At 50.2% G+C, this 27,168-nt stretch overlaps 1 protein-coding gene and 1 long non-coding RNA gene across 23 annotated transcripts in view; one reads left to right on the forward strand and one right to left on the reverse strand.

Annotated features, from left to right (window-relative positions):
• Positions 1 to 27,168, reverse strand: part of MAPT (microtubule associated protein tau) — a 43,557-nt gene that overhangs the window by 15,053 nt on the left and 1,336 nt on the right. For 9 of the 22 annotated variants that reach the window (XR_009967656.1, XM_062633814.1, XM_062633812.1 and 6 more), the window contains 5 exons: positions 10,394 to 10,482; positions 9,060 to 9,146; positions 7,627 to 7,713; positions 6,170 to 6,235; positions 2,558 to 3,418 (listed from right to left, as the gene is read on the reverse strand). Coding sequence is in view for 21 of the 22 variants with exons in the window: in XM_062633814.1 (XP_062489798.1) it covers positions 2,558 to 3,418; positions 6,170 to 6,235; positions 7,627 to 7,713; positions 9,060 to 9,146; positions 10,394 to 10,466 (1,174 nt within the window). In the remaining variant the exon portion in view is untranslated. The remainder of the gene's footprint in view (positions 1 to 2,557; positions 3,419 to 6,169; positions 6,236 to 7,626; positions 7,714 to 9,059; positions 9,147 to 10,393; positions 10,483 to 27,168) is intronic. The other 13 variants (XM_062633823.1, XM_062633821.1, XM_062633817.1 and 10 more) reach the window with 6 other exon arrangements.
• On the forward strand, positions 1,678 to 26,608 carry LOC134171520 (uncharacterized). The gene is made up of 3 exons (XR_009967657.1): positions 1,678 to 1,917; positions 18,759 to 18,855; positions 26,559 to 26,608. It is a non-coding gene; the product is annotated as an uncharacterized LOC134171520 (long non-coding RNA).

Genomic DNA, 27,168 nt, shown 5'->3' on the forward strand with positions numbered 1-27,168 from the left:
TTCCAACCCAAACCAGTGTGGGATTCTGTGATGAGCTCTGTTAAGCTTTGAAAGCATTTTTACCCCAGGCCATTGTTAACCCGATGTCTCCTGCCTTCTGCCTCCCCAGCAGCCTGTGCATCCAGGTCAGACCCTGCAGGGTATTAAGGTTTTAGCTCTTGTCCTGCTTGATTTGTATCAAGCTTAGAGCGATGCTTGACAGTATTGCAGTGTTTTGTCCCATTAGTCACAGAACTGCACACAGACTGCAGTACTGCTGCTTAGGAGATCAGCAACAGGGAGGATGTTTGCACTATGAGGCACTCATAACAAAGACCCTTTTCCCTGTTTTCAGCTAATTCCTCCCTGTTCTGGGAGGAAAAGCTGCTGATATTCTCCCCAGTGGCTTGGAAACTTGTCCTGGTGGGTCAGCCCTTTCCCAGTGACATGAACAATGTTGTGAATCCAGCACTGACCCATCGCAGCCACTCCCAGAGCTGCTGGATGCACCACCCTTCCCAAATCCAGTTACACTGCAGATGGAGCAAGGCTGGAGATGAACACAAAGGAAGAAAAGACCATAAAACCATTAAAGAAAATGATTCCTATTCCTCCTACTGAAGCTGTTTGACCCCACCATGGTTTCCAGGCTCTGATGTTAGGGATTCTAAGCCATGCCAATGCCTGTAGCACGTGTGCGCAGCTTCCCGATGGATTATTAGGGACTGAACGATGAGAAATATGTTATGAGCTTTAGTTCCAATGGAAAAAGCTCCATCAACAATTTCTTCATGAACCCCACACAGCAAAGAACACTGCTGCAAAGCAGAGCAGCAGTTCCAGGCTAATGGAAGCAGCCAAGCCAGCTTTTGGGATGTGGCACTGGGGAGAAGGGCAGAGCCTCCCCCAGGCTCTCAACAGCCAGAGCTGAGGTACGATGTGGTGAGACACCACCGGTGTTAAAGTGTGAACTCACATCTTCACCCAGGACAGTGACTGCCCAGCCTAGAGGCACCAACACTGAGATGCACCCAAGAGCCAGGCCTCACACGCCCCAGAAGACCTCAAACACAGCCCTGGACCACCAGGGGACACGCTCTCCGCAACTGCCATCGCCTCAGGATGCTTTCTAGCTGAGGACCTCACCTCCAGCAGCAGTTAGTAGCGGGTATTGAAGGGCAAAGCACAAGGAACAGGATCAATGTGGGGTTAGACCTGATGTCTCACTTGCCTTTTACCTCCTCCCTTCTCTTTAAGAAAGCAAATATAAGGAGCTATTGCACCAGAGAGTGGACACATGTAAGATGCACCAGGTTGGTCAAGGCAGCTTTAAACTAGATGTGCTGGGGGAGAGAGCATCAATCCATCCCAACACTCCCAGTCAGATGCCAACACCTAAAATAGATGCTTGGAGCCTGGAGTCGGCTTCATTTGGAGCTCAGCTCAGATGCCTCTATACAAATACCTGTAGCGCAGGGAATAAACAAGAGGAATTAAGGATGTGTGCACAGCTAAGGGGATATGACATTGTTGGCATCACAGAAACATGGTGGGATGGCTCCTGTGACTGGAGTGCTGGGATGGAAGGTTACAGGCTGTTTAAGAGATAGGCCAGGCAGACGGGGAGGAGGTGAAGCTCTTTATGTCAGTGACAGGCTGGAGAACCGTATGCAGTTCTGGTGAACTCAACAGAAGGACATGGAGCTGTTGGAGCAAGTCCAGAGGAGGCCACGACGACGACCAGGGGCTGGAGCACCTCCCATACAGAGACAAGCTGAGAACACTGGGGCTGCTCAGCCTGGAGAAGAGAAGCTGCGTGGAGACCTCTGAGCAGCTTCCAGTGTCTGAAGGGGGCTACAAGGATGCTGGAGAGGGACTCTTCATCAGGGACTGTGGTGATAGGACAAGGGGTGATGGGTTCAAACTGAAACAGGGGAAGTTCAGGCTGGATATAGGGAAGAAGTTCTTCCCTGTGAGGGTGCTGAGGCACCGGCACAGGGTGGGCAGAGAAGCTGTGGCTGCCCCATCCCTGGCAGTGTTCAAGGCCAGGTTAGGCAGAGCCTCAGGCAACATGTCCTAGTGTGAGGCATCCCTGTCCACGGCAGGGGGCTGTAACTGGATGATCTTAAGGTCCTTTCCAACCCAAACCATTCTATGATTCTATAAACCAGATGGCACATGTCTTGCTGGAACCAGCACTGGTTTAGCCCCACTCCAACACACCACAGCTGTGGCCATCCAGTTTTCATCTTCCCTGGGTGTGAGTTAAAGTGCCTACCCCACAGACCGAGGGAAACCAAAACAAAACCAGGTGAACAAAGCATGACTGGGGACACGCCAGCACCATGCAAGGGACGCAAACCGAGTGTGCCGGGACATCCGGGGTGGAACTAAAGAGGGAAGGAGCAGGAGGGGGAAGCAGCGGCGCTTTGGAGATCAGTTCACAGCAAAGGTCCAGGCCATGTCCCAAGCGGCAGGATTCAAGAGGTAGCAGCAAGCTGAAGGGCTGGTTCAGGCAGCCTTGTCGTGAGCAAGCCCCCAGCAGTGTGAGCTCAGGGCAGGCAAATGGAGCACACACCTTTGAGGAGAGGGACACGACTGGTGGCTTTATCTGCAACATGGGCAGGAGGTTTCTTCTTGGGTGTTTGACGTTCTCCTGTACCTGGCAGAACCTCTTCCAAAGGAGCATCTTTGCCTTGCACATCATCTTTTATCTCTGTGGGTCCAGAATCTTCTCCCTCCCTGGGCTCAGCTTCTGTTTGGGAGATGACTTCTGAAGGCTCTGATGGGGAGACATCTCTACCTTCTTCATCTCCCAGTGGCTGTCTCCTCTCCTCTTGGTCTTCTGCTTTATGTGATTCAGCTTCAACAAGAAGTGCCTCTCTTGGGATGTCTCTGAGGACACCCTTGGACTTGTCTTCTTTAAGAGCTTCCTTAGCTGCTGGACACAAGCCCATTTCATGCTGAGCCACCAGAGAAAGCAAACCCTGCTCAGACATTTCATCAATGTCACGGTCTTCATCTCTCTCCTGTCCACTGGCATCTTCTTTTAATGGGGCTCTGGTACATAAAGGAGATGGCCCATCTTTAATATGGGTCTCCTCTGTGCCACCAGCTCCTGCCAACCCCTCAGTGTGCACCTCAGGACCCAGCTCTGCTCCCAGCGCCGGATCTACACCAATGCCTTCTCTGCCTCGATGATCCCACAACTCACTCTTGTCTTCGGATGCTCTGGAGTCTTGGTACATATCCAGGGGTATTGGGATGGTGACCTCGATTCTGGTGGGAGCTGCTGTTGTAGCCTTTGTTTCAGGTGGCAGCAGAGGCTGCTGGAGAGCCCCAGCTGCCTGCTTTGTGGGCTGGCTTCCTCCTTTCATCACACCTCCCACAGGCTCCTGGGGGCCAGGCTGTGGCTTTGCAGAGCTTGGCTCCCCCGGAGCTGAAGATGCAGGGTACGAAGCATGGGCAAACAATTAGCACAGGTATATCAAAACAGCAGTCACATAATGCTGAAGAGAGACTGAAAATTTCTATTACCAGGATAAAAGCAAGCCTCACACTGTCCCACTGCACAGACAACTCACTTCTACAGTGGCTTTTGCTTCAAAGCAGCTCAGACCCCCCTGGAATCAGGAACAGTGACAACCACAGCACGTGGGAGATCAGACACCTCCATGGACCTGGTCCTGGAGGCGGCAATAGGATCTGACCACCACCATCTGCACTCCATGAGCTGCTTTAGCTACAGAGGTGCTCAGAAGCCAGGAGCTCACCCATCTTCTAATCTACCACCACCACTGGACCATGCAGCCGCACAGCCACAGCAGTTCTGGGCTGTGCAGCCACCCAGGCTCATCAGAGCTCCAGTGTTGCTGCTGCTGCCATTTGGGCAGAGTAGAAAGAGTTCCATTTAAAGCCCAAACCTAAGGTCACACAGACACAGATCTCTCTTTTGGGGGCTTGGAGGGGGTAAAAGACAGAATTCTGTTCTACCGCTGATCTCATGCATGACACAGCCCTTCACAATTTCACTCAACAATTGCTGCATTAAGCCAGCTGGAGCTTTTATCTGTTAGAAAGTCATTCAACTGAAGCAAAGATGCTCTGAGCAATGGGAATTCACCCTGAAAGGAGGTAAATTGCTTTAAAGTCAACTGCCCCAATAAGAATGTGCATCTAGTGTTAGGAGTCTACCCAGCTTCAAGAGTCTGTTTGAGCATTGATCAGGTAAACTCAAGAGCCTGGATCAGAGGCTGCAGCACTGAGATTCCAATTGCCACTTCCTTAAACTAACAAACAAGATTACAGTAAGAGAAGTCAAGACGACTCTTATCAATGTTCTCCCTGTTTTAAGAGAATATAAGGGCAGCTCCCACACAAAGAACTCTGAAATGGTGGAGAAACCAACCTTAAACTGGCACCTCTTGGCAGGTGATATTTGCAATATGGCATCAAGAAGCCCCAGGGATCTGGGGGTGTTCATGAAGCAGCCAGCTGACCATCCCAGCCCACTTCGCACCAGGGATGTGGACAGTGGGTTCATGAGGGTTCATTGCTATACTTCCATCCCCCAGGAGCTGCCAGGGGATCTGAGGGCAATGTGCAGCACAAGAGCAGGCAGAATGCCAGCAGGGTACAATGTGTGAAGCAGGAAACGTTTCTCCACCTGAGACTCCACAAGCATTTTAACATGCTCCATCTTCACTGCAAAGATCAGTTTTTCTAATCCCACAACAAGAGAAATGAAGGCAGGAAAGAGATAACCACACACACACAGAGTCTTGGGTATCCATAATCATATTCTCCTCCTAATCCAAGAGAATCATTACAAGTGCACTTTCAGAGAAGTAACAGGAACCTACAGGTGTCACACAGAGGTTACATCAGAGCTCCAGTGAGCTGTATGTCCCCATACCTGAGAGATGAAAGATCCCAGGGCAGCATAGAAAGGCCTCTACTAAAACTCTGGTGAGAAACAGCAGCTTAGAACCAGACTGAATAGGGCAGGCAGAAGAGAGAACTTCACCCTCCTTCTGCCAACAGTCTTGATTTCTCTCTTGTAGTAGCAACACTGTTTTAAATACTGAAGAGCTGGAGGCAGAAAGGTTTAAATTTAACCGCAGGGAGCAGTCTGCACAGAATTGTGCTCATCTGGGTGTGGAAAGCAAAGACAACCTGAATTCAGCCCCGCAGGGAGAAGGCAAAGACCTATTTACTTCTGTAAAAGACATGATGTCTGCAAATGCACTGATGCAGCCATGAGAAGGAAAGATGCTGCCCAAGCAACTGGAGGAATTTGTGTCTCCTGCACACAGAACTACCTTACAAATGGGGTTTAACTAAGATTTCAAACAGAGCACCAAATTAGGGCGATAGTGTATCAGGGATACAAGAACGCGACATCAAAGTGAGTCTGAACCGTGTGACTGCCCCATAGGGCACAGAATTAAGCCAGCACTGGGTGCTCTGGGAAAATCCCATCAAGTTTTCCTGTCTGAGCAGTCAAGAGAGGCTTTCCAGGGAGCCAAGAGGTCCCTGAATGGTTTCTTGGCTCATCTGAGCAGAGGCATTAATTACTGCTCTAAGATGCTCAGTGCCTGGCTTTGCCAGTCACGTTCCCTAAGGCTGGGATGAGGAAAACCCCACTGTTACAGTCAGGGCATCAGGGAGTAGGTTTGAGACATGGTTCACATTAGAAAGAGACACCGTAATTCAAACATTCACTTATTTCATGTGTGACATGCAGGGCCCAAAACTGCCTCTGTTCAGTGCTGAGCACTTCCAACTGGCTAACACCATCCCAGCGCTATCCATTCCCTTTTTCAGCGTGGAGGACAAACAAGGATCAGGGCTTCAGCCATCTGAGAGAGAAATGTGGTGCATGGAAAGCTGTAGTTCCCTGCCCTGGGTCAGGGCAATCCCAGACACAGCTACAGGCTGGGCAGAGAAGAGATTCAGAGCAGCCTGAGGAGAAGGACCTGATGTTTATAAGGTCCTTCCCAACCCTAATCATTCTGTAGTTCTATGAAATGAGGATGTTGGAGCATTCAAAGCAGGTATGACCCTCCCACGTCAGGAACAAGGAAAAGTGCACAACTGCTCATACAGTGCAGAGCATTTGCCTTCCAGGAGGGAATTCCCCAGCCCCCAGCCCCGCATGTAGGCAGCCCAGGGACCGATGATCACTAACCTTGAGTGGCATCTCCTGCAGCGTGGTCCTCCAGGTTGGGAGTGGCTCCTACACCTGCCTCTTCAGCTGCTCCCAGTTCAGAGAAAGAAGGGGAAAACCATTATAAAAACAAGGATTAAGTTTGAAGACTGTGTCTGCAGAATTTATTTACCTCCCTGCTGACCCTGCCCATCTGTGCTATGAGCAGGGCAGGAGCAGAAAGGGAATCAAGCCACACCAACAGTGGCTCCTGGTACATCTATTCAGCCTGAACTGTTCCAGACTGGAGGAGCATGTCACAGCTCACACATCCTGGGTGGCAGGTTAGTACAAGCTCCTTCGGGTGCAGAAACAGGCTGGTAAGGAGCACGGAGGATGTGGATTTAAATCCTCTCTCCTATCCTGCCTAGCACTCACCTTAACACCTCTTACCTGAGCTCGACCTTCTTGGTGTTTATCACCTACCTCCCTGTAATGAGCTCTGCCGAGGCTACCTGATACCAGTAAACCCCAGTCTGACACTTTAGGAATACTGGTACATTAGAGAAGCACAATCTTCTTCCCAGCAATGATAGGCTGTCTTTACCAGAATTGTTTCAGTGTATTATATGACTCCTTTCAAACCAGCTGAATCAATTCTGTGTCACAGTTCTGCAGAGAATGCACATCCTTGCTAGCAGGAAAGCCACTCTGTGTTTCTCCACCAGCAGCCTGCTTTATCCCACTGGATGTGGGACAGACAATGTGGCTGCCCAAGGGAGAGCACTGGGGGCTCCTTTTAGCGTTCAGGCACTGGCTGAAACCCATTTCCACCCATCACCTGCCGGATGCTTCCAGGAAAAGCCAATGCTGACCACACAGAGGACACATACTCGTTTTTCACACAGAGACCTGACTCTCTCAGGAGCTGCAAGACCCTCATCCCTCCCTGGAAAACCAGGCCTAGTGCAATGATTCCACACAGAGCATTCAGGCCGAATTAGCCCCTTCACTTCCTCTGTATTACCCTTCAAACGTGTTGGCAGGCACGGAACTGCTGCAGTGGCCTGGTTTTCACCAGCCACTTCCCAGACACCCGCATGGGCTGGGCTGAGCAAGAGCACCCATGAGACAAGCAGCGAGGTCCTGCAGTAAGCACCTCGCCAGCAGAGCGCTGGCAGAGGGATGACAGGATCTGCAGGTGAGCACTGAGCCTGGAGATGGGAGGTGAAGCCACCACGGAGACACCAGAAAGAAAGATTGGCAGATGTGGAGCTGAGGAAGAGAGAAGAAAAGGCTGCGAGCTTCCCCCAGGATGGGGAAGGCAAGAGGACAACTGTAAGCTAGGAATGATGTCTGCAGGCCGTGGAGAAGGAGTAAAGCATCAGGAACAAAGCACGCCCGCAGGAGGTCTCGTAGTGTTATTTTTAAGCACGAAGCAGTCCAGCTCTCTGCTCTGTCTGCATCAAGAGATGAAACTGCACCTCGGTCTCCCTCACCTGTGGTTCCTTCTGGGATCTCCCCGTGCTGCTCGACACCACCCTGATCCTCGTGGTCTCCTTCCTCCACTAAAGGTGCTGTGGCATCTGAAAAACAATGCAGCTTTCACACAGCTGTCGAGTGGCAATTCCCTGCGGAGGCCAGGACGTGCCTGAAGAACTCAGGAAGGCACCAAACTCCCTCCCTGGAGCCAGTGCTTGGGGAGGGAGACACCCGAGCAGGACATAGCCAAGCCAGCATCACAGGGACACCGGGAGCTGTCCCCTCTGCCACACAGCCCACACATCTCCAGCATACTCCTCATGTAGCTGAAGACTTTACTATGAATGGACTGGAAATACACAGCTGAAGGCAGCCACAGGTGCCTGATGGGGGTGCATGGTGATGCTGTGCACAGCGCATCCCTAGTCTGGAGCAGGAAAGAATATCTCAACAGGTACCTCCATAAACCATCTGAGCACCATGGCTGCAGTGCACTCCGGGTAGATACCTGCTCCATCTACCAGAGGGATGTCTGCTCATTGTGACAGTCCTGATCCAACTGGAAAGAGGGGCAATATCCTTTCTGCACCAGCCAGGTTCTATGTACTGACTCCTTGAGGCACACACACAGGAACAGAACCCATACCTCCACGGGACAGGGCTAGAACTGGTAAGCATCTCCATCCACCTTTGTTTAGCTACATCTTTAATGCCTTTACCTGACATCTCCAAGAGGCAGATACTCAGGGTTAAAGCAGCCAGAGGAACACAAGTGCACTTAATTAAAATGGCGAAAAATGGTGCACTTAATTAAAAGTCTCTAGAGCCCTTCAGAATCAAGTTTATTCTACAAAGCTGGCATCCAGTTAACACTCTGGAGCAGCACAGACGTGCCCCGAGTCCTACAACGTGACCTTTACATGAGCACTAAGTTTTGGTTTCTGTATAGACTCTGCCCATCTCATCACTGCAGCATGAATCATGCTGGACCAATGAACGTGTGAATAGAGGGGGCAAAAAAAGAGCTGTGAGGTCCAGGTGACTCTGAGAGGGAACACAGTGACCAGGATGTGCTGCCAGTATTCTGGGGGAGCACAGGGATGCAAACCTCTGGCCCTGGGAGCTCACAGCACGGGACTGCTCCCAGCTGCACTGAGCCAGTGGGACCTTCCAGCCACTGTGCAAAGAGTCTCCAGGAAGCAAACTGCAAAGAACCTCCTGACCTATAATAAACACTTCACCTTCCCTTGCCTTCCAACCCCCTGTCCATTATTTCACTCTGCAGAGTGGCGAATGTTACTTGTGATGAGACTAAAGAAGAGCATTTGTCCAAGAGTGCAGACACTGCTCCTAAGGAACCCCACCAGAACACAGCACGTTGAGTCTTTCGCAAGGTTCACCACGACCCCATCCATCATGGATTCAAACCAGTAAGTCAAAGAGCTCCCACCTTCCGTAGTTGGGGTGCTCTTAGCGTCAGATGTTTCAGAAACAGGCTCATCTGATCCATCATCAACTGGTATCTGAAGGGGATAGCCTGGAAAACATTCACATACTTACAACAAGGCCTTTGGCTACGAGTGTGTGTCACGAATTCTGATTGCCCAGATCCACGGCAGCAAGTAACTAACTGGAGGGTATAAAAATCCTGGACTAATAAGCAAGCAAAGCATGAAAATGCCAACCAAAAGCACCAGTGTCATCACCAAAAGGAACAAGCAGAACCCCATCAGCAAAAGAAAGCCCAGTGAACCGGACAGCCAGAAACAGCAAAGCATGGCCCAAGCAGGAAAGGAGATCTGAGCAATGAAGCACAAAGGATGTACAACTTCTGAGGCCCTGTTGTCCCCCCAGCCATTTCTGGAGCCACCAGAGCAGGCTGTTGGACACTTCCATGACACATTAGGTCTAATCATTGCAAACCAGCAAGTGTTTGTAAAGGGCTCGGTGCAAGGAGTTGGTTGCAAAAGTCAGTTTTTGGAAGAGCAGGGCAAGAGGCACAAGGCTCCTCTCTGCAAGGAGTCTGGGCAAGCTAAATAATGAAAACTAGAGAAAATGACTTGGAAAAGAAGATTCAAGCTGGCATAAGCAAACCCCAGGACCTGTGATGTGCAGAGCTGAGGCTACAAGCAGAGAGGAGCCACCAGACTGAAATGAGTTACAGAACCCGGGATGAATGGATGCTATGGATTCTCTCCAGGACAACAATTCTCTCTGGCGTAAGGTGTGGCCAAAGTACCTCAAGAAAAGAAAATTAAGATGATGTTCCTATGGAGCATAGCTGGGAGTGAGTCTCACAGGGCTGCTGGTGTTACATGGGTTCCAAGCTCAGCTATGGAGCGTGATGGAACGAGAAAGGGAAAGCTGCTTGAGAAATGCAGGTCTGAAATCTGAGGCAAAAGCCTCCTGCATGGCCCCCACTCCCAGAGCTCTGTTCAGTTCTCCCCATGTCCCTGTGCAAGTGAGGAAAGCAGGCAGCAAGCAGCACCCTTGAGCTGTGTCTCCAAAGAAAAGCAGTGCTCGATTTTTACAGCAAACCAAGGAGTGACCACAGAAACACAATGTGCAAAGCTGCAGCAGTAAGGACATCACTAGTCGGGGACCAGGGCTTGCTCTGCTCTTGCTGTGAACATAAGAGCATCCTGTGAGCGACCCACTGTCCCCTGGCTGCAGGGTGACCTGCACACATCTCAAAGGAGCTCTCACACCCCACGCTGGTCATTCTTCTCTCAGCAGTGGGCAAGGCTGCAAGGCTTCCCACCACCTCCTCCTGGAGCTGCTCACCTGATGGGATGTGCTTCTCCTGAGCAGCTGCATGATCCTCCATCATGGTGACGTCCTGACGGTGCTCCGCCATCTCTCAGCAAAGTTACCTGCAGAGGGGAGTAAAACCAAAGCCCGTTAGGCACAGCCTGACACAGCTCCCCTCCACCTGCAGCCCCGCTGGGGTGCTCCCATCTGCTGCTCCATGGTACAGGGCTGGTTTGTCAGCCTGTTCCCAGGAGCAGTAAACATTCTATTGCACAACAGCAGCCACCAATGGTCTTTGTAAAAATATAGAGTCATGGAATGGTTTGGGTTGGAAGGGAGGGATCTTAAACCTCCTCCAGCTCCAACCCCTGCCACAGGCAGGGACACCTTCCACTAGAGCAGCTTGCTCCAAGCCCCTGTGTCCAACCTGGCCTTGAACACTGCCAGGGATGGGGCAGCCACAGCTTCTCTGGGCACCCTGTGCCAGCGCCTCAGCACCCTCACAGGAAAGAGCTTCTGCCTAAGAGCTCATCTCAGTCTCCCCTCTGGCAGGTTAAAGCCATTGCCTCTTTGTCCAAAGCCCCTCTCCAGATTTCTCGTAGTACTCTTGTAGCCAACACCATGGTGCAGAGCAAAGCACAGACAAGAGACTGGACACTGGAGTGGTGCTAAAATACAGTTTCTAATGTGCATCTATCTGCAGGAGGAGATGGAAGTCATCAACAAACATCATCCACTTGTGTGAAGCAGGGACCATGTTTCTCCTGAGTCTCCAAGCTGGTTGGGCAGACATTGTTTGTAGCTGTTGATGTCCCAATAGCTGTTGTAATTACAGCAGTGACTAATAACCAGCTATTAGTGTAATGATATGTGTGCTGTGACCCTCAGGAGCGAGTGAACCCACCAGTGCAGCCTGGGTTACCTGCAGCAAGGGGGTAGCCTTAGCAAGATGACTGCAATTCAATTCCTGCCTTAGACAGCTACAAAGCCACTTGAAAGGACGGTACTAAGGAAGTTTGGGAACTTGCCCTGAAAGGAACTCACATGTAAAAATGAAAGTATAAATTAAGCACTTCATTTTTGCTCAGAAGGGACATTGATCACTTTGATCACACTGATCACTGATCAGTGACTGGTCTCATCTGGCCATTGCCTGACGTTATTTACAGGTGTACTTAGCACTGAAATACCAAAATATGATGCTAACCTTTAGTGCACAGGCCACAAAAGCAACTTGGGCACGAGCATCAATGTGAAATGACACATAAATGTGCTGCTCTTGTGCGTGCATATACAGAAGAGGGACCTCTCTGCCCCAGACACACACAGGCTCTGACTGCACCACCTTTCCCCATGCGCTGACCTGTCTGTTAGTAGGAAAATGTGGATGGGAGAAGCAGTTCCCACCCCACTCACAAATAGTCTCCAACAATCCCTCCCAGCCCAGCTCAGTTCACTCAGCATCCACAGACAGGAACATCTTTGCTTCCCAACCGCAGACCCAGAGACAAACTGCTCCCGCATCCACTGTGCTGGATTTAAATGAGGCTGTTTCCTCATTCTGCCTCTTTCTCTCTCTTCCTCCCACCTGATCATTTGGAGAAGAGCAATTAGTGTCTCCCACAGCCTTCCTGGAGAGATGCAGTTTTGCCTCTGGACTAGAATTTCTTGGGGCACCATGCAGAGAGAATGCTGGCTTGAGAGCTTGTGAGCTCACACAGCCCACCAGAGGCTCTGCTGCTGCACGGGGACAGGGGACACAGCACAGACCTTCCAGTTCTCTGCAGAGCATTTAGCATCTGAGCACCCCTGGCACAGCAGCAGGGAGCCATGATTCAGCACAAGCCCTGCCAAGGCTTAGTTCAGCACTAAGCAAGGGCAGGGTGTTTGTGAGAGCTGCTGATCCTGCTCTGCCTGAGCTCCCTAACACTGCTCTGCACACAGGAACAGCCCTGTTCCCACTGAGCTCCACACATGGCAGGATTCAGCACCTCAGAGCTAAAGGACTGAAGGTGGGCTCAGTAAGATGCAGCCATTAATGTTTCAGAGGCAAGAGCTGCCAGGAAGAGCTGGCTTGTTCAAAGCCCCTCTCCAGGCTTCCTGTAGCCCTTTTAGGCACTGAAGCTGCTCTAAGGTCCCCCCTTAAGGAGCCTCCTCTTCTCCAGGCTGAATCAGCCCCGCTCTCTCAGTCTGGCTCCATAGGAGAGGTCTTGCTTTTATCTTGGGTTTAGCTGAAAAATCTTGCTTCTAGCAGAAGAGGTGCCCACTCAACAAACGCCTTTCTCACAAGCTGCCCCTCCCCATGGGCAGCATTTCCCACAGCTTCGCCCTGCAGGGCTGAGATTTAAAGCCATTACAACAGCGCTGATGAAATTTCATCAGCACCAGATAAGCAAATAAGTAACATTAAGCACACAAAGTGATCCAGTGGGTGAGAAGGAGTGGCCAGCACCATTATCTCTGCACTGCAAAGCTCTCCCAGCAGAATTTGAAGTACCAGCTAATCACACGCAGGGTCCTCTTCAGCAGCATCTACAAAGACATTTTATGCCTCTCCAAGGGATGCTGAACTTCATTTTCTCTCCCTCTCTCTTTTTCGTCCCTTGTAGATGTCAGCTAAGAGCATCGCTCACTCCAAACCGTACTGATGATGCGGAGTTTTGGGACAGATCTGTCCTGCTGAAACCAAGAGTTGCTTCTATACAAACCCCTTTGGGCTGTTACTCAGGTAACAAACTCATGTGACTCAAGAGAATTTAAGCCTTATTAAGGTGCATATTTTAGATTAGACTGCTTAAAGATGGTGTGAAAACATTGAAACAAGTCCATAATGCTAATCCTGGTTTTCCTTTCGAGTGGGGGAAGGGGAAATCCCTCTTAGGGAAAAACAAAACCATTAAGGGGAAAAATTATCCTAAAACAGTCTAAGAAGTGTAAAACCAACCCCACCTTGAAGTGATGCTTCAGTAATGAACAATTGCAGCAAGGAGAGCTGCGCAGAGATAACTTCAGCAGCACCCTCTGCACGCCAGATAAAGCACAAACCCTCTGAAGACTCTTATCCTTTCCCAGCAGAACTCCTCTTGTTAAGCAGGAACACTATCTAGAAGGCAACAGCTTATCCCAAAATTAACACCCTCCCCAAACCTGGCTCTTTGTAAACCTGCAGCCCTTTAGGCAGCAGTGAGCAGGGCCATTGAGCTGTGCCATGGGGTGCACAAGGGGGCAAACAGCAAAGGTTTTGCTGGGAGGAGCAGGAGGAACGGGCTCAGCCCAGGAGCAACTCTCAATCACTTCAATAGCATTTCGCAGCTGAACAGTCCCCGCAGGCCTGTGTTGTACAAAATGTTAGGGGCTAGAAGCCAAAATAGCAATTTACTCCTCAAAGCACGCAGGACCACAAAGCCATAAGGAAAAGCCTTAAGTGAAATGATGTGACCCTTTAACAGCCATTGACAGTACTCAAGCTGAGGAGAGGAAATGAAAGCTATTAGTCAGCTCAAGGCCCACAAGACATTTAAAGAGGAAAGAAATATTTTCCTTGTGGAGTTTGGCAAGGATACTGAAAGCAACCACTGCTCTCACAGGCTCTGACATCAAAGCCTTCCAGCTCGAGGTGACGGTCCCCACATTGCCTGCAAACCCACCACCACTGCTTGTCCAAACCCATGCCAGCCTGACCTGGCTTCCTCTCCTCCAGAGCCACATCCCTGCCACCATCCTGCACCTATGCCCAGAACTGAGCCAGAATTAAAGCACTGCTCTTCCCCTGCTGCCCATCCTGCAAATGTCTTTTCTAAGCAGCTTGCTAGGCTTGAAGGCATCAGAAAAATGGCTTGGTGTGCTCTGGCAACAGCAGCAAAAGCACACTGTTCGAGCAAAGCTTGGTGCATGGCAAACCCCTCGCCCAGCACAGCCCACACTGAACACTGCTGCAGCCTTCCTCCAAAAGGAACCAAGACAACAGCTACACACACTGCTTCATAAAGAGGAAAGGAGAACAGGAAAGACCCAAGCAAACCCGACTTACAAAAGAAAATTAAATCAATAAATAAATGAAATACATGAACACCTGTAAGCCCTGTTTATAGGGCATAAACCAGCCCCGGGCATTGGAAGGAAACTTCTCCCATAAGGCAGCATGTCCCTGCTGCCTGGTGACCCCTCTGCATTGAAGACAATGAGGCTGCACACAGCCCCAGGCCCGGTCTGCAGCAGCAATTCCAGCACAGGCAGCAAACGGGCATCCCGACATCTCTTTGGAGTGCAGCCAGGACCCATCACTGCCAGCACAGCCACAGCAGAGCCCTCACCCCGCTGCCACCACCACAAACCACCTCTCTGCCCAGCAGGACTCAGATGTCAAAGGAAGTCGGGCAGCCCCAAAGTCTTAATCCCTTGGCAAAAGGTTTCTCTGCACTAAAGGTAACTAAAAGGCAGGCTGAAAACAACATACCCTATTGAGAGTGGCCCAGTGGCTGAGATGCTGGTACCCCACAGCTGGGATTCCGTGGTGCTCAGCACTGTGTCATCTGTGCCACGCATCAGCAGCACTGTCACAAAGGAGAACAAAAAGGCGTCCCCGCAAGCAGGCTGGTGCCAGGAGACGGGTGCTCCCACGACGCCCGGCCAAGGGAATGGGTCAGCAGCTGCACCCCACTCCAGCTACAGCCCTAGGATCAACAGGCCCTGGGATTATCCCGGTCACAGAGGCAGGGCCTGGATGTGCAGCAATCCTGACTGCGCAGCTCCAGGGATCACGAGTGTGGGAATGGCTCCATTTACATATGCACAAATCCCAAAATAAAGGAGGTGTTGGCAGATCTGTTGCAGCACAGGGGGGTTACAGCCACACAGTGTAAGGAAACACAGAGATTTCAGCAGAAGGCGAGCGCAATGAAAGATCCCAGCTGGATTTGCACACTCTGGTACACACCAATGGGTCCAACCAGCTCTCACACCAGCCACAGAATGGCCAAGCATCATCCAGACAGAGTGAAGCCTCCTGGGCTCCTGTGCTGTGTGCTCAGGCACAGCCCTCCTCCTCCTCAGTACTAATGAGTGAGTGCTCGTTCTTTGAAAACATACTCACCAAACATAAGCTATGCGAGTGTTACCTCTGAAAGGTGATCAAACACAAACAGGCTTTCAAATAGAGCATCAGTCCGTCTGAATTACACCATTAAAATGGAGTGACAGCCCCATGAAGCAGCATCAGCCTGAAAGGTTGTTCATAATTCATAAGCAACTTCCTTTTCATCTTTGTGTACATCTCCAAGCACTGCTTTTCCGAGAAGCTGACAGAGGCAGGAATATGGACAGTGATAGCATTAATCACAGCCACTCATATGCAGGGAGCTGAGAAACTCCATGGAGTTTGGAGTTGGAAAAAGCTAGAAAAAATTCCTTCAAGTTCAAAGACAGACAAATGCCTCTTACAACAATAGGAGGGAAAAAGAAACAGTCTCAAAAATGTACATTTTGTCACCTGTTTTTTGCTCTTTTTCCCCACATTTTCCCCATGTTATAGCTTAAGTGACTCCTTTCTCTGGGAGCTGGACATCTCCCATGCAGACATGAGGTGGGTTTGCACTCGCAGCAGAACAGCTTTGAGGCCCAGGAACACCATCACAGCCAAGAGGGTCACACTGGCTTCATGCACACCCACCTGGGACCCAAAGGTTACTGAAACCAGGCAAGAAACAACTCCCACACCAGGTCATGGCATATTACCAGGTCTGGGAAGGAGATGGGGAAAGGTGAGGGTGGTAAGAGGGCACAGAAGCCCCATGCAATGAAATGCCACAATTCTGTACAGACAGCATCAAAAGGGAAGAGAAAAGCTGGGCTCAAAGACACAAGGATTTGGGAAGCTGTCAGTAAATAGCTCTTACAAAGGCACAGCCAAGAGCCCCGGGAACTGACTGCTGGGGTCACCAGCTGGCAAAGGTCTCCAGGGCATGCTAGAGAAAAGCCAAGGGATGCTCACGTGCTCACAAGTTCCTCAGAGCTGCTGAGAATTAAACTAACAGAATTTGCCATCTCAAAGCAGCTTAGGCCCAGCTCAGCAGCTGCCTCCAAGCAGAGTGGCAATTAGGAGACAGGCTTATCCAGGGACACAAGTCCAGCCTGAGCTGCAAGACTCAGATGGGAAATGGTTTTATCTGCATGTCTCTGTCCAAATAAAAGGGTGCCATGAAGGTGGCATCTTCCAAGAATAGGAACATGCTGGGAATCACCTGACAAGTGTTCTGAAATGCAGGAATAGCAACCCGAAAATTGCATCAATCACTAAGGACAAAAGCATGAAGTGGTCACCAAAGACATCATTATTCCCATATTCACAGAATCCCAGACTGGTTTGTGTTGGAAGGGACCTTAAAGCTCCTCCAGCTCCAGCCCCTGCCACGGGCAGGGACACCTTCCACTGGAGCAGCTTGCTCCAAGCCCCTGTGTCCAACCTGGCCTTGAACACTGCCAGGGATGGGGCAGCCACAGCTTCTCTGGGCACCCTGTGCCAGCGCCTCAGCACCCTCACAGGGAAGAGCTTCTGCCTAAGATCCATCTCCATCTTCCTGCAAGGAGAGCAGAGACGTAAAGCCTTGTCACAGAGCAGGCTGGGGACAGTGGGTGTCAGCTCTCTGGATCACCTTTCCCATTCCAGACTACTATGCAAAGATCAGGCTGTCTCTAAGGCCACTAACTTTAGTAGATTAAAGCTCTCATCAGAGGGGCTTACAGCGCAGCAAAAGGAAGCCCCAGCAGTTTTAAAGCTTGCCCTGTCTGCTCAGCAGGCTCTCTGTGAACAGAAGAGAAGCCTCTTTGGCAGGATTTACCTTTGGATTTCCCCCCAGCCCCCTGCTAGAGTATCCTGCATTTCACAGAGCCATGACATACTCTGTGGATAAATTCTTCCTCCCTCAAAATCCTGCTTGCTTGGGAAGCCTTTAAGCAGTTGAACATGCAGAGCGGATCAAAAAGAAGGCAGAAGATCTTATTTACCAGCTAATTCTCTTTGACTTTTCCTATCCCAGGCTCAGCCCAAGCCACTGGAAATCAGAGCATCCTCCCTGCTGCTCACCAGCACTCAGGCTTGCACCAGGAATTATCTGATGAACAGAAAATGATGGAAAAGCCCAATATTTACCTAATGGAGTAATGGGTTTAAACTTACACAGGGGAAGATCAGGTTAGATACAAGGAAGAAGCCCTTTACTGGGAGGGTGGTGAGGCGCCTGCACTCTCCAGCTGGTCTGGGTGCAGGCAGCAGACCAGCTTCCTTCCCCTACCTCTCCCTGAGCAAAGGCAGACAACGCTGCTGTGGTTGGTGCTAAGCTGAAATGACGCTGATGCTGAGATCAACGTGCAACCAGAAGCTTCCTAAATTAAGAAAATGTTAAGAGAAGAAAACTTCACTTACACCTGTGAATGGACCTGAAAATTTGGGCACTTGATATCGCCTTCCACCTTAACCAAGGCAGCAATGTGTGCATGTGTGCAGCACCACAGGAAGGGCCTAAAATAGATTCCTTGGCCTCAGAGCAGCAATGTTTTAACTGTGGAAAGACGAAAAGAGCGAGGCCCCTGCCGCAGAAGTGAGCAGAGCAAGGCTGCAATTCCACCAGCCAGGCTTGGTCCTTATTCCTTACACCTCCAACTGCTCCAGCTCCCCACTAGGAGCTGGTTCAAGGCACTAAACCAGCAGAAACTGAACCCTTACCAGCCGAGTTGGTGTGTGGCAGTGGTGCTACAGGGCATCTCACCCTGGCTTTAGAGCACCAGCACAGCAGAGGGTGAAGGTGTGTGATGCCAGCATGAGCCTCCATCCAGGTTTTGCCTTCAGCCTCTGCCAAGGTACTGTCTTGGAGGAATGACTTCAGCCTGTCACAACGTACACGTTTATTGCTCTGATCTCTGCTGCTCCTCTTCCTTTGATTTCACGGTGCTGACAACATTTGCTGCGCCCTGAATTGCTGCACCTGTGAATATTCAATGCTGCCACAGTAATGAAGATATTAAATGTAAAACCTTCTTCCTGCCACACCTCTAGCTGGCAAATGTGAGTGATCCTGCTCAGTGACTGAAGCAGGAAAGTGCTGCGGACATCAATCTTCTCAGGGCAAGGTAACTATTCAAGGAATCTTCTCAGGTTGGCCTTCATTTCTTAGCCATTTTGAGCTGTTTTAACACATGGATCCACATTAAAACAATGACAACAGCACCATCTGCTCCAGCTACTGCAATACCACTGTGGCTGGCATCACTCTTCCATTGACAGAAAGCCTGTCCCAGGGAAGAAGCCAAGTCAGGTGAGTTTTCCCAGGGAGCACTGTTTCACTTCTGCAGGATCCAAGACTGCAGAGCTCCTGGCTGCAGAGATTGCAGATGCAGGGGGGAGACTGAGATGAGCTCTTAGGCAGAAGCTCTTCCCTGTGTGGGTGCTGAGGTGCTGGCACAGGGTGCCCAGAGAAGCTGTGGCTGCCCCATCCCTGGCAGTGTTCAAGGCCAGGTTGGACACAGGGGCTTGGAGCAAGCTGCTCTAGTGGCAGGTGTCCCTGCCCATGTAACTGGATGAGCTTTAGGGTCCCTCCAAACAAACCATTCCATGACTCTATGAAAAACTACAGCAGCAAGAACACAGGTCCCTACACAACCTGTGAGAAACCCTCACAACATGGCTTGTCCACAGTGCTTACTTCACCAAGCCATTACTTTTAGCCATTTGATACCCAAACTGGGCACCAAATAGCCTTTGGCCCCATAGTGTCCAGTTCCAGCATCCCAGGGATGACTGACAGCACCGGAATGCAGCGGATGCTTTACCAGGACAAGCTCTCTATAAATACAGGGAACGAGTCACACACTCCTGACACAGTGGTTTCTTACCCCAGAAAGAAACAAACACGACAGACCTCACAAGTTTTCAGGGCTTTAGCAGGACTTGCCCTCATTCCAGCACTCACCATGCAACAAGACAGGGCTCAAAGGGGGGAATTTTAAGCTTCTGTTTAGCTTTGCTACATTACTTTTGCTTTTTGTGACAAAGAGACGTCTCATATGAGGTCAAAAGTCAAGAGTGTGTTTCCTGAATGCCTTTTTTTTCTTGTTAAGGCCAAAAGACACAAACAATAGGACATTCATCAAGCATTTCTGCTGCTCTCACATCTCCCTTGTCATGTTATTGCTGGGAACTGGTGCCTGTTCCAGCCCTGGGTTTCATACAGCATGCATGAACAGTTAGCAGTGCAGTGGGCAGCAGCAGCATCTCCCAATACCCAGCACAAGTTATCAGGGTTTGAGATGCAGAGCTTTTACTTCAAAAAGAACAACCCAACAGAAGCTTCATTTGTACCTTTATTTCTCATTACAAAGAAGCAAAGTTTGCACCATGCAAACAAGGCATTTCAAGTGAGGATGAACAGCAAGTCAAAACCTCTGTACCCAAAACACCCTTGCTTAGCACTGGGATGTCTCTCTCCAGCTGGTCTTGGCCCAATTTGGGTCACTGGGGATGGCGATCAGGTAGCAATCTGGCTTGTCTTGATGCTAGTTTTACTGAGCTGACAAGCAGCTTTGCAACAAAAGCAGACGCAGGCAGTGTGAACAGTGACAACCCTCAGGGGAACACAGGCCATAAATTCAGGCAGAGTTGTAAAACCATTATCTCCCCTCCTCACCAAAGGCTAAAGGAGGAGCAAGTTTAAAATAAATCAGAAACCATGTACATTTCATCCTCCCCAGGAATTAGGAGGAAGGCTGGCTGCTGGCAATGGTCCTTTCCACAGGGATGAAAGGTGGAAACTGCCCCAGCTGAGGAATTCTGGCTCAATCTTTCCCACTACATTTGTTAAAAGTAAATGAGGTGCCATCAGTCTCCTCAGGGATTTTATCCCCTTTCAGCTCTAAATGCAGCTCTGCTGTCACATGTGCTGCAGAGCCTTACTTCCTGCTTAAAATAATGTTGCTCCAGCTCTCAGGTTACAAGGGATCCATTCATGTTCATAAGGTCATGAGCTTTCTCTCAATCTGTAATACAAAGGCTGGAATATACAGGGCTGCTGGCGTTTCAGTGCATGAACAGAGCAGGTCCTTGCAGAGGCTCTGACCACACCTAGAGCCAGAGTGCTTTGTCACAGCCTTACCGAGGGAGGCAGCAGCACTCCAGGATGGACCAGGAAGGGTGATCCAGGGTGCTGAACCATTCCATGGCTCCATGATCTGCACATAACGCAGCCACAACCACAGTACAGGAGTCTCCCATTTATGAAAATAAGCATCAAGAGGCTCTTGGAGGTTGACAGAGCAAACAAGCCCATGGAATCAAAAGCCCCTCCATAAGGGGAGTACACGAGCAACAATAACTCAGGAAATGTGCTTTGGAGCTGAGCACGGACCTCAGACAGCCGTGACAATAAACCCTATTATTAGACACACTAAAAGCAGTGCCATATTTGAGAGATTAAGCATTAATAAGTGCCTTCACATTCAACAGTATTCATGGCTCTGCCTCTCGCCTGGAGGAACCTGGGGGGAAGGGAGGAGCTGGTGGGGAAATTCAGCTAACAGTAAAAGCAAAGCTCAGGTAAAGCAGGCTACAAAGCCATAGAATAAGAGGCAGTGATGGAGCTCAGAGTGCTGCAGGTGAGACAGTTCCCATGCTGGAAGCCCAGAACACCCTGTTTCAGTCCCATCCTTTCTGAACCTATTCTCTTGCTTACTGATGAGCAGTGGCTACTGGCAACACTCGAGCAGATCTTTCAGCTGGACTTCTTCCCTGCTTTCCTTCCTGTTCCCAACAGCAGCACTTAATACTTCTGTGATACATGCCTGTGAGGCCCTCCAGCACTGCACCAGAAGATGCCAAGGGAAAGGCACTTCGGTTTCTGCCCCATTTGGAGATGTCCCTTGTTAAAATCGACTTCTTCAGCCCCCTGCAGCGAGCTCCAGGGCAGCATCGTTTGTCATGCTGATGAGGAAGCAGGTAAAACCGCATGCAAGGCAGTAACTTCAGAGGGCAGAACTTGCTTAGGGTAAAGTAAGTGGGAGCTGAAAACGAACCACAAAAGGCCATTCTGATTTTGGGTTAAATCCCAGCTTTAGGCTCACTAACACCTGATGTCTGACACCACAAAACACAGCTACCAGCAGAGAGCACGTAAAGCACCGCTTCTGTAACACAGCCACATAAACCAGCACCATTGGAGATCTCACCTTAATACACAAAGGTAACTTAGTCCCAGAAGCTCTTACCCCATCACATCCAGGATCTGCAGTGGGAGGGTAATAAAATCCTCAGCACCTACAGGGAGCTGGTCAGCACTTTGTACGAGGTAGGTCAGCATTAGGGAAGGAACACAAGCTACAGCTATGAATCTTGGGTTGCCTTTGCTCCTGACCATACACACTCTTTCAGATCTACGCTGCATTTTGATGCAGAGGTTCCTCTTGCCAGCCTGCACTGACACACAGCCACCAGAGTTCACAGAAGGCCAGAGCCAGAAACCAACCTCCAGGAAGCTCATCCCACTAGATTATCCCTTCTCTTGGGACAGGCTCTTTCAGCACACCTCTTCTGTATCACTGTATCTTCAAACTAATCACACAAGGAACACACTAACATTGAGCCCTGCAAACCAGCACAAGAATGTGTTGTCACCAGTGCAAGGAAGCTGTCAGCCTGGACACACAGCTCTAACACCACCATGCCGATAACCAGTCCCAGCCCTCCCATCCACACTGGACAGACCTCCTCTGCCCCCAGCTCCACCGAGCACGTGCACAGCTGCCCAGATGAGGTCCCTGTATGAGGAAGCTCACATCAAGTGACATTTGTCAGAGGAGCAGAGCTGCTTGTGAGCGAGACACACACATACTTCATGGCAAGACCAACACACCCAGGATCTAAGTCAAGCTTTGATCAGGTAAGAGATTAAACGCTTCCTGCAAAGGGAAGAATTTCACCACTCTGAACAAACGTGCACGTTCTGAGCCGGACATGTTCAAGGATCAGGGTAGAGGCTTGGGTAGAGGCTTTTTATTTTTTTTTAGCCATTTACAAGCACCTCAAGGAACTTCATTCTGCAGCAAGTGATCTGATGAAATCCATCTGAAATTACACCAGGCACTTCCAGGCAGACACTCTGGAACAGGAGCGAGCCATAAAGTGAAATGCTGACGAGTGGCAGAAGGTCCTGCAACTGCAGCCCATGGCAAAGTCACACACACAGTATTCAAAGCCATGAATACAGGAGAGGTGATGAAGCCCCTCGTAAGTGTTGAAGGTTTAATACAGTCCTTCTTCATATGAACTAGTATAACCTGTCCCTTACATATCATCCTGCAATAACCTCCGTCAGGCACTGTCCTCTCCATGTGCCTCAGAGCATCCTCAGCCAGCAGACCTGCAGTCACCTGGAGTAACACACACTGACCAGCCAAACAGGACAGACCCACCTGATCCACCTTCCCTGAACACAGATGGTGCAATCCTACAACCACTCTGCAGCGAGGCAAGAAAAGCACGGAGGAAAGGCACAGAGGATGGACAAATAGCAGTACCTGGTCTAGGAAGAGAGGGCAGGGCAGGTACAGTGGGGAAGCTGAAAAGATGGGAATAATTAGCCCAACTGCAGCAATAATCCCTTTACCTTAACAGAATGTATCCCCTGGTGCTGCCTTTGCTTGGATATTTAAAGAAAAGACAGTGAAATCAGGAGCCACACCACATGTAATGACTGCTCTTACTGAGGGGACAGCTTGGAAGGGAAAGGGGAAAAATCAGTGGATTGATCTCTGACGAGCATGAAGGGCTCATTAGACTTGCAAAGAAATTCCACTCAAGTCTCAAGGCACAGATACTCCAGCCTCCAGATTCCAGTGTAAACTGCATATGCTTCCACAGGCACTTTAAGTAACAGCCTACTACCAGCAGATTTCAGTGTGAAACAAAGCTCTAACTCGCAGATGGAGGATACTCATCCTGCTGCAAGAAGAGATTCAGGTCCCTCAGAGCAGAACTGTGTCCACTTTAAAAGCCACACAAGGGGTTACCTAAAGGGCCACAATTCTCTGCTCTCTCCACCACGTCTTGGGGTGATCTGCCAAGACAGCTTGGGATTGAGGGCTGGCTGTGCTGAAAAGCCAGGTGTGAGCAATGCTGCACCCAGCAGACACTCCAAGAAGGAGCAGTGATCCAAACTAAGGGCTGCAGCCTTGGCACAGCTGAGGGTGCCCTGCAAGGGTCTGGCAGGGCTGCCCGACACCAAACAGCCCACTGACCTCTACCCAGGATCACTCACTCTAAATCCCTTCCCAGGGAGTTCAGGACGAGTGGGAACATCGCTGCACCGCTCTGCTGGCAACCCGTGCACTAGGGCACTGCCTGCTTCATTGATGAGCATCCCACCAGCAAGGCCATGGCCTTGGGGTGAGCCCCAGACACCACACCAGCCCACCACTGGGGTCTAAACCCTATGGTTAAGCAAGCAAAGCTCCTGAGAGAGAAAGCAGATTTAGAGCAGATGGGCAGAAAAACCTAGAAAGCCAGACCAGCTCCAATGCAGCACTAGTGAGAGACCTGAGAGCTTCTGTCCTCCTCCCAAGACATCAGCTGGAGCTTCTCTGAACAGAGGCTGGGAATAGCCAGGATGGAGAGTCTGAGGCTCACCCTCCACTTGGCTATGGAGCAGGCACACACCATCCTGGATTTAACAGTCTCAGCTGTCCTAATACAGCCAGAGGCACCCATTCTGCTTGGCAAGAAAGGGCTCACAGTGCTTTTCACAGACCTTAGAGCAAGCCATACACCCAGAAAGCACAACAGATCCTGCTGTTCAGGGGCTGATTGCTTTACCTGTATGCAGAGCCACAACCTCCTAAACCTGTCCCATGTGCCAAACACACTGTACACACTCTCAACATCACCCAGGGCCCATGAGTCTACCACAAGTCCAGGGCACTTCAGTACAAGCTTCCATCTCTCAATCCACCCCCATACCTATGGCCACCTAGCACACAGCCTAGAAAGAAATAAGCCAACCCACTAGCCCACTGACCTGCCCAGCCAGCAGGCTAAGCAAAATGGAAGATGCTGGGTGGAAGCCAGCACCCTGATTCTTTCATGCCTAATTCATCAAGTGTCAGAGCACTGCTACAGCCACATTAGCAGCACCCACTCCAAAGACACAACCACAACCAACCTCATCAGCACGCTGGACTGGCAGTAGTTTATTCTGCTCAAGACAAATCCAACAGCTTTCTTCCAGTTCTTGAATAACACTCCTACTGGGGAAAAAAGGGGAAGGACCACCCTCAGATGCCTCATGATCCCATTTGGCATGCTCTGCAAGCCAAAAGGGATTTGTGTGGAAGTCTGGCCACGGGCACACCCAGCACCTGCATCTCAAACAGCAGTACTCAGAGACCCTGACAGGCAAAGCAGTTCCACTAGATGTGTCAGGATGGTTTGGTCCTCCTGTGCTGATGGACACAGGCTTTCAGAGGAAGCAGCAGACACCCCATCTTAAAAGCATTTTGAACATGGCTTTCCCCATCCGTTTCTAACAGCCCCACAATGCTGCAAAGCCCAACTTCCAAATGAAGATATAAATGTCATCAAGGAGCAATTCAATACGCTCCCCGCTATTACACAGTGAGAACTGCTCAGCAAATACACAAGGCACAAGGTGATACCCAAACACTTAAGACAATGCTGCAACTCAGATCCACATGCATGCAATGAAGAACAGGGTTCTTTCAAACGAAGCAGAGGACCATGAAAGGCAGAAGATGAGGATACCCACCTTACCAGCATGCTCCAAGTGTCCCTGGCTAGATCCACCAGGCTCAGCCTCAGCATGGAAAGAGCATTTCCCTCGGTTTTATCCTATGAGGACTGCTCTCCTGGCCAGGGAACAGACTTCCCCATGGCTTTTGGGAAGGAAATGAGAACGCTGCAGCATCCTTGTTCAGGACAGATAAATACGTTTACTGGGTCTTGCTGGAAGTGCAGTTTATTAAGCACAGAGGGAATGGGACAGTTTGGATGAAATGCCTTGGGAAGAAAGAGGCTGGAAGGTGAGACAGAGATGCAGGGTGGGGAAGACTAAATTAGAAGCCTGGCTTGTAAATACTTAACATAGACCTTGAAAAGGACAAGTAATGAGGGAGGGAGAGACACAAACCCCATGCTGTCGCACTTGTGACCTGCACCTTGTCACCTGAAGGGAGCAGACCCACCTCCTCCCCATGGAAGCTCCCCACAGGGCACACAGAGGTCCTGTTGCTTCTGTCCTCATCTTGGCTAATCCCAGCTGATGAAGGATAAAGGTCCATATCTTATCAGTGATGCCACCTGCCCCTTCCAGAGCAGCAAACAGCCTTGCTCTCCCAGGCAGACACCGCAGCACCTTGATCTGTCTCATGTTCACATCAGATGGGACCTTTGCAACAAGTTCACTGCTGCAGATCAGCAGCAAGCTGCTCCAGAGCAGGGCTGACCATATGGGCCTCTCTGGCTGTCATTTTAAGGCTTCAAATGGTAACAGCCATGCTGTGCACTTTCACTCATTAACACAAGCAGAGCTGGTTTAGTTCAGGTTTCTCAAGGATCAGCTCCTGGCTGTGCACGATGAAGACAAGACCCACAGCACTGGACACCTCCATGTGCACAGTAATGGCCCAATAACCTTTTAAACCACCAGAGCTCACGAGGTGCTTCATTTCAAGCTCTATATGTTCAAGACCCAACTGTCCTAATACCTTCTGATGCTGCAGTCAAGCCTTATGGAGGATGGAGACCCAAGCACCCAGCCTATGGCACAAGCATTCCATTTCCCTGGAACACAAGAGATGGGTCTCAAACAACAACCCCCACCTGCACTGTAATTCCAAAGCCCTGAACACAAGCCTTCATTTCTGAGAGCATTCAGCATCATGAGATACCTCTGCTAATACTGGGGGGTGCACAGGAAGGCATGCCACAGCCACACACCCCTTTTCAAACACCATTCCTCTATCTAGAGCATGAATGAGACAATGCAATACTTGTATGAGGTGTGAATTACCTGCCTGGAAACCTCTGTGCACTGAAGGCAAGTCAGCCAGCACCCTGCCTTCCTCCTTAAGTTACATATCTTGGGGTAAATCCAAGCATTTTGCATATCAAGAGGGAACAAAGTGACTGCCCCATCCCTGGCAGTGCTCAAGGCCAGGCTGGAGCAACCTGCTCTAGTGGAAGGTGTCCCTGCCTGTGGCAAGGGGTGGAACTGGATGAGCTTTAAGGTCCTTTCCCAACCATTCCATGATTCTCTCTGGGTTTGACTATTTCTCATTTATAGAGAGAATGAGATTTTCATTTTCCTTCCCTCAGGCTTCGCTTGTAAATGCCCAATTGAGACCTCTTATGATTGAGAAAACCAGCAAAAAAACCTGACCTGCAGAAGGAAAACCATTAAATACTCCAGATGTGAGGTACTGGCAGCAAAGGTAAAACCCCTTTGTCGGCTGTAAGAGGGCAGCCGTTGCTCAGCACACCAGATGAATGCTTCTCGGTAGTGAATTTTGTTCCACTCATTCAGACACACTCGACATGTGCCCAGATCCACACAGATAAAGGCAGGGCAGCTCAGGAAAACGCGGCACACCAAGAGCTGGAGTGACAGCTTAGCTCATCTCAGCAGCTCCTTCCAGCCACACCGTTTCTAAGCAAGACCAGCCCCTCGCTGCAAATGGAGCTGCACCTCGCTTGGTGGTACCACCAGCAAATGGAAGGAGAAACTCCCTTTAAAGCGATGGCAGCTTCCCTCTGC

This window comes from Pezoporus occidentalis, unplaced genomic scaffold (genome assembly GCF_034315485.1).
Source record: "Pezoporus occidentalis ecotype Australia unplaced genomic scaffold, CSIRO_AGI_Poc_V1 ctg404, whole genome shotgun sequence".
Lineage (NCBI taxonomy): Eukaryota > Metazoa > Chordata > Aves > Psittaciformes > Psittacidae > Pezoporus > Pezoporus occidentalis.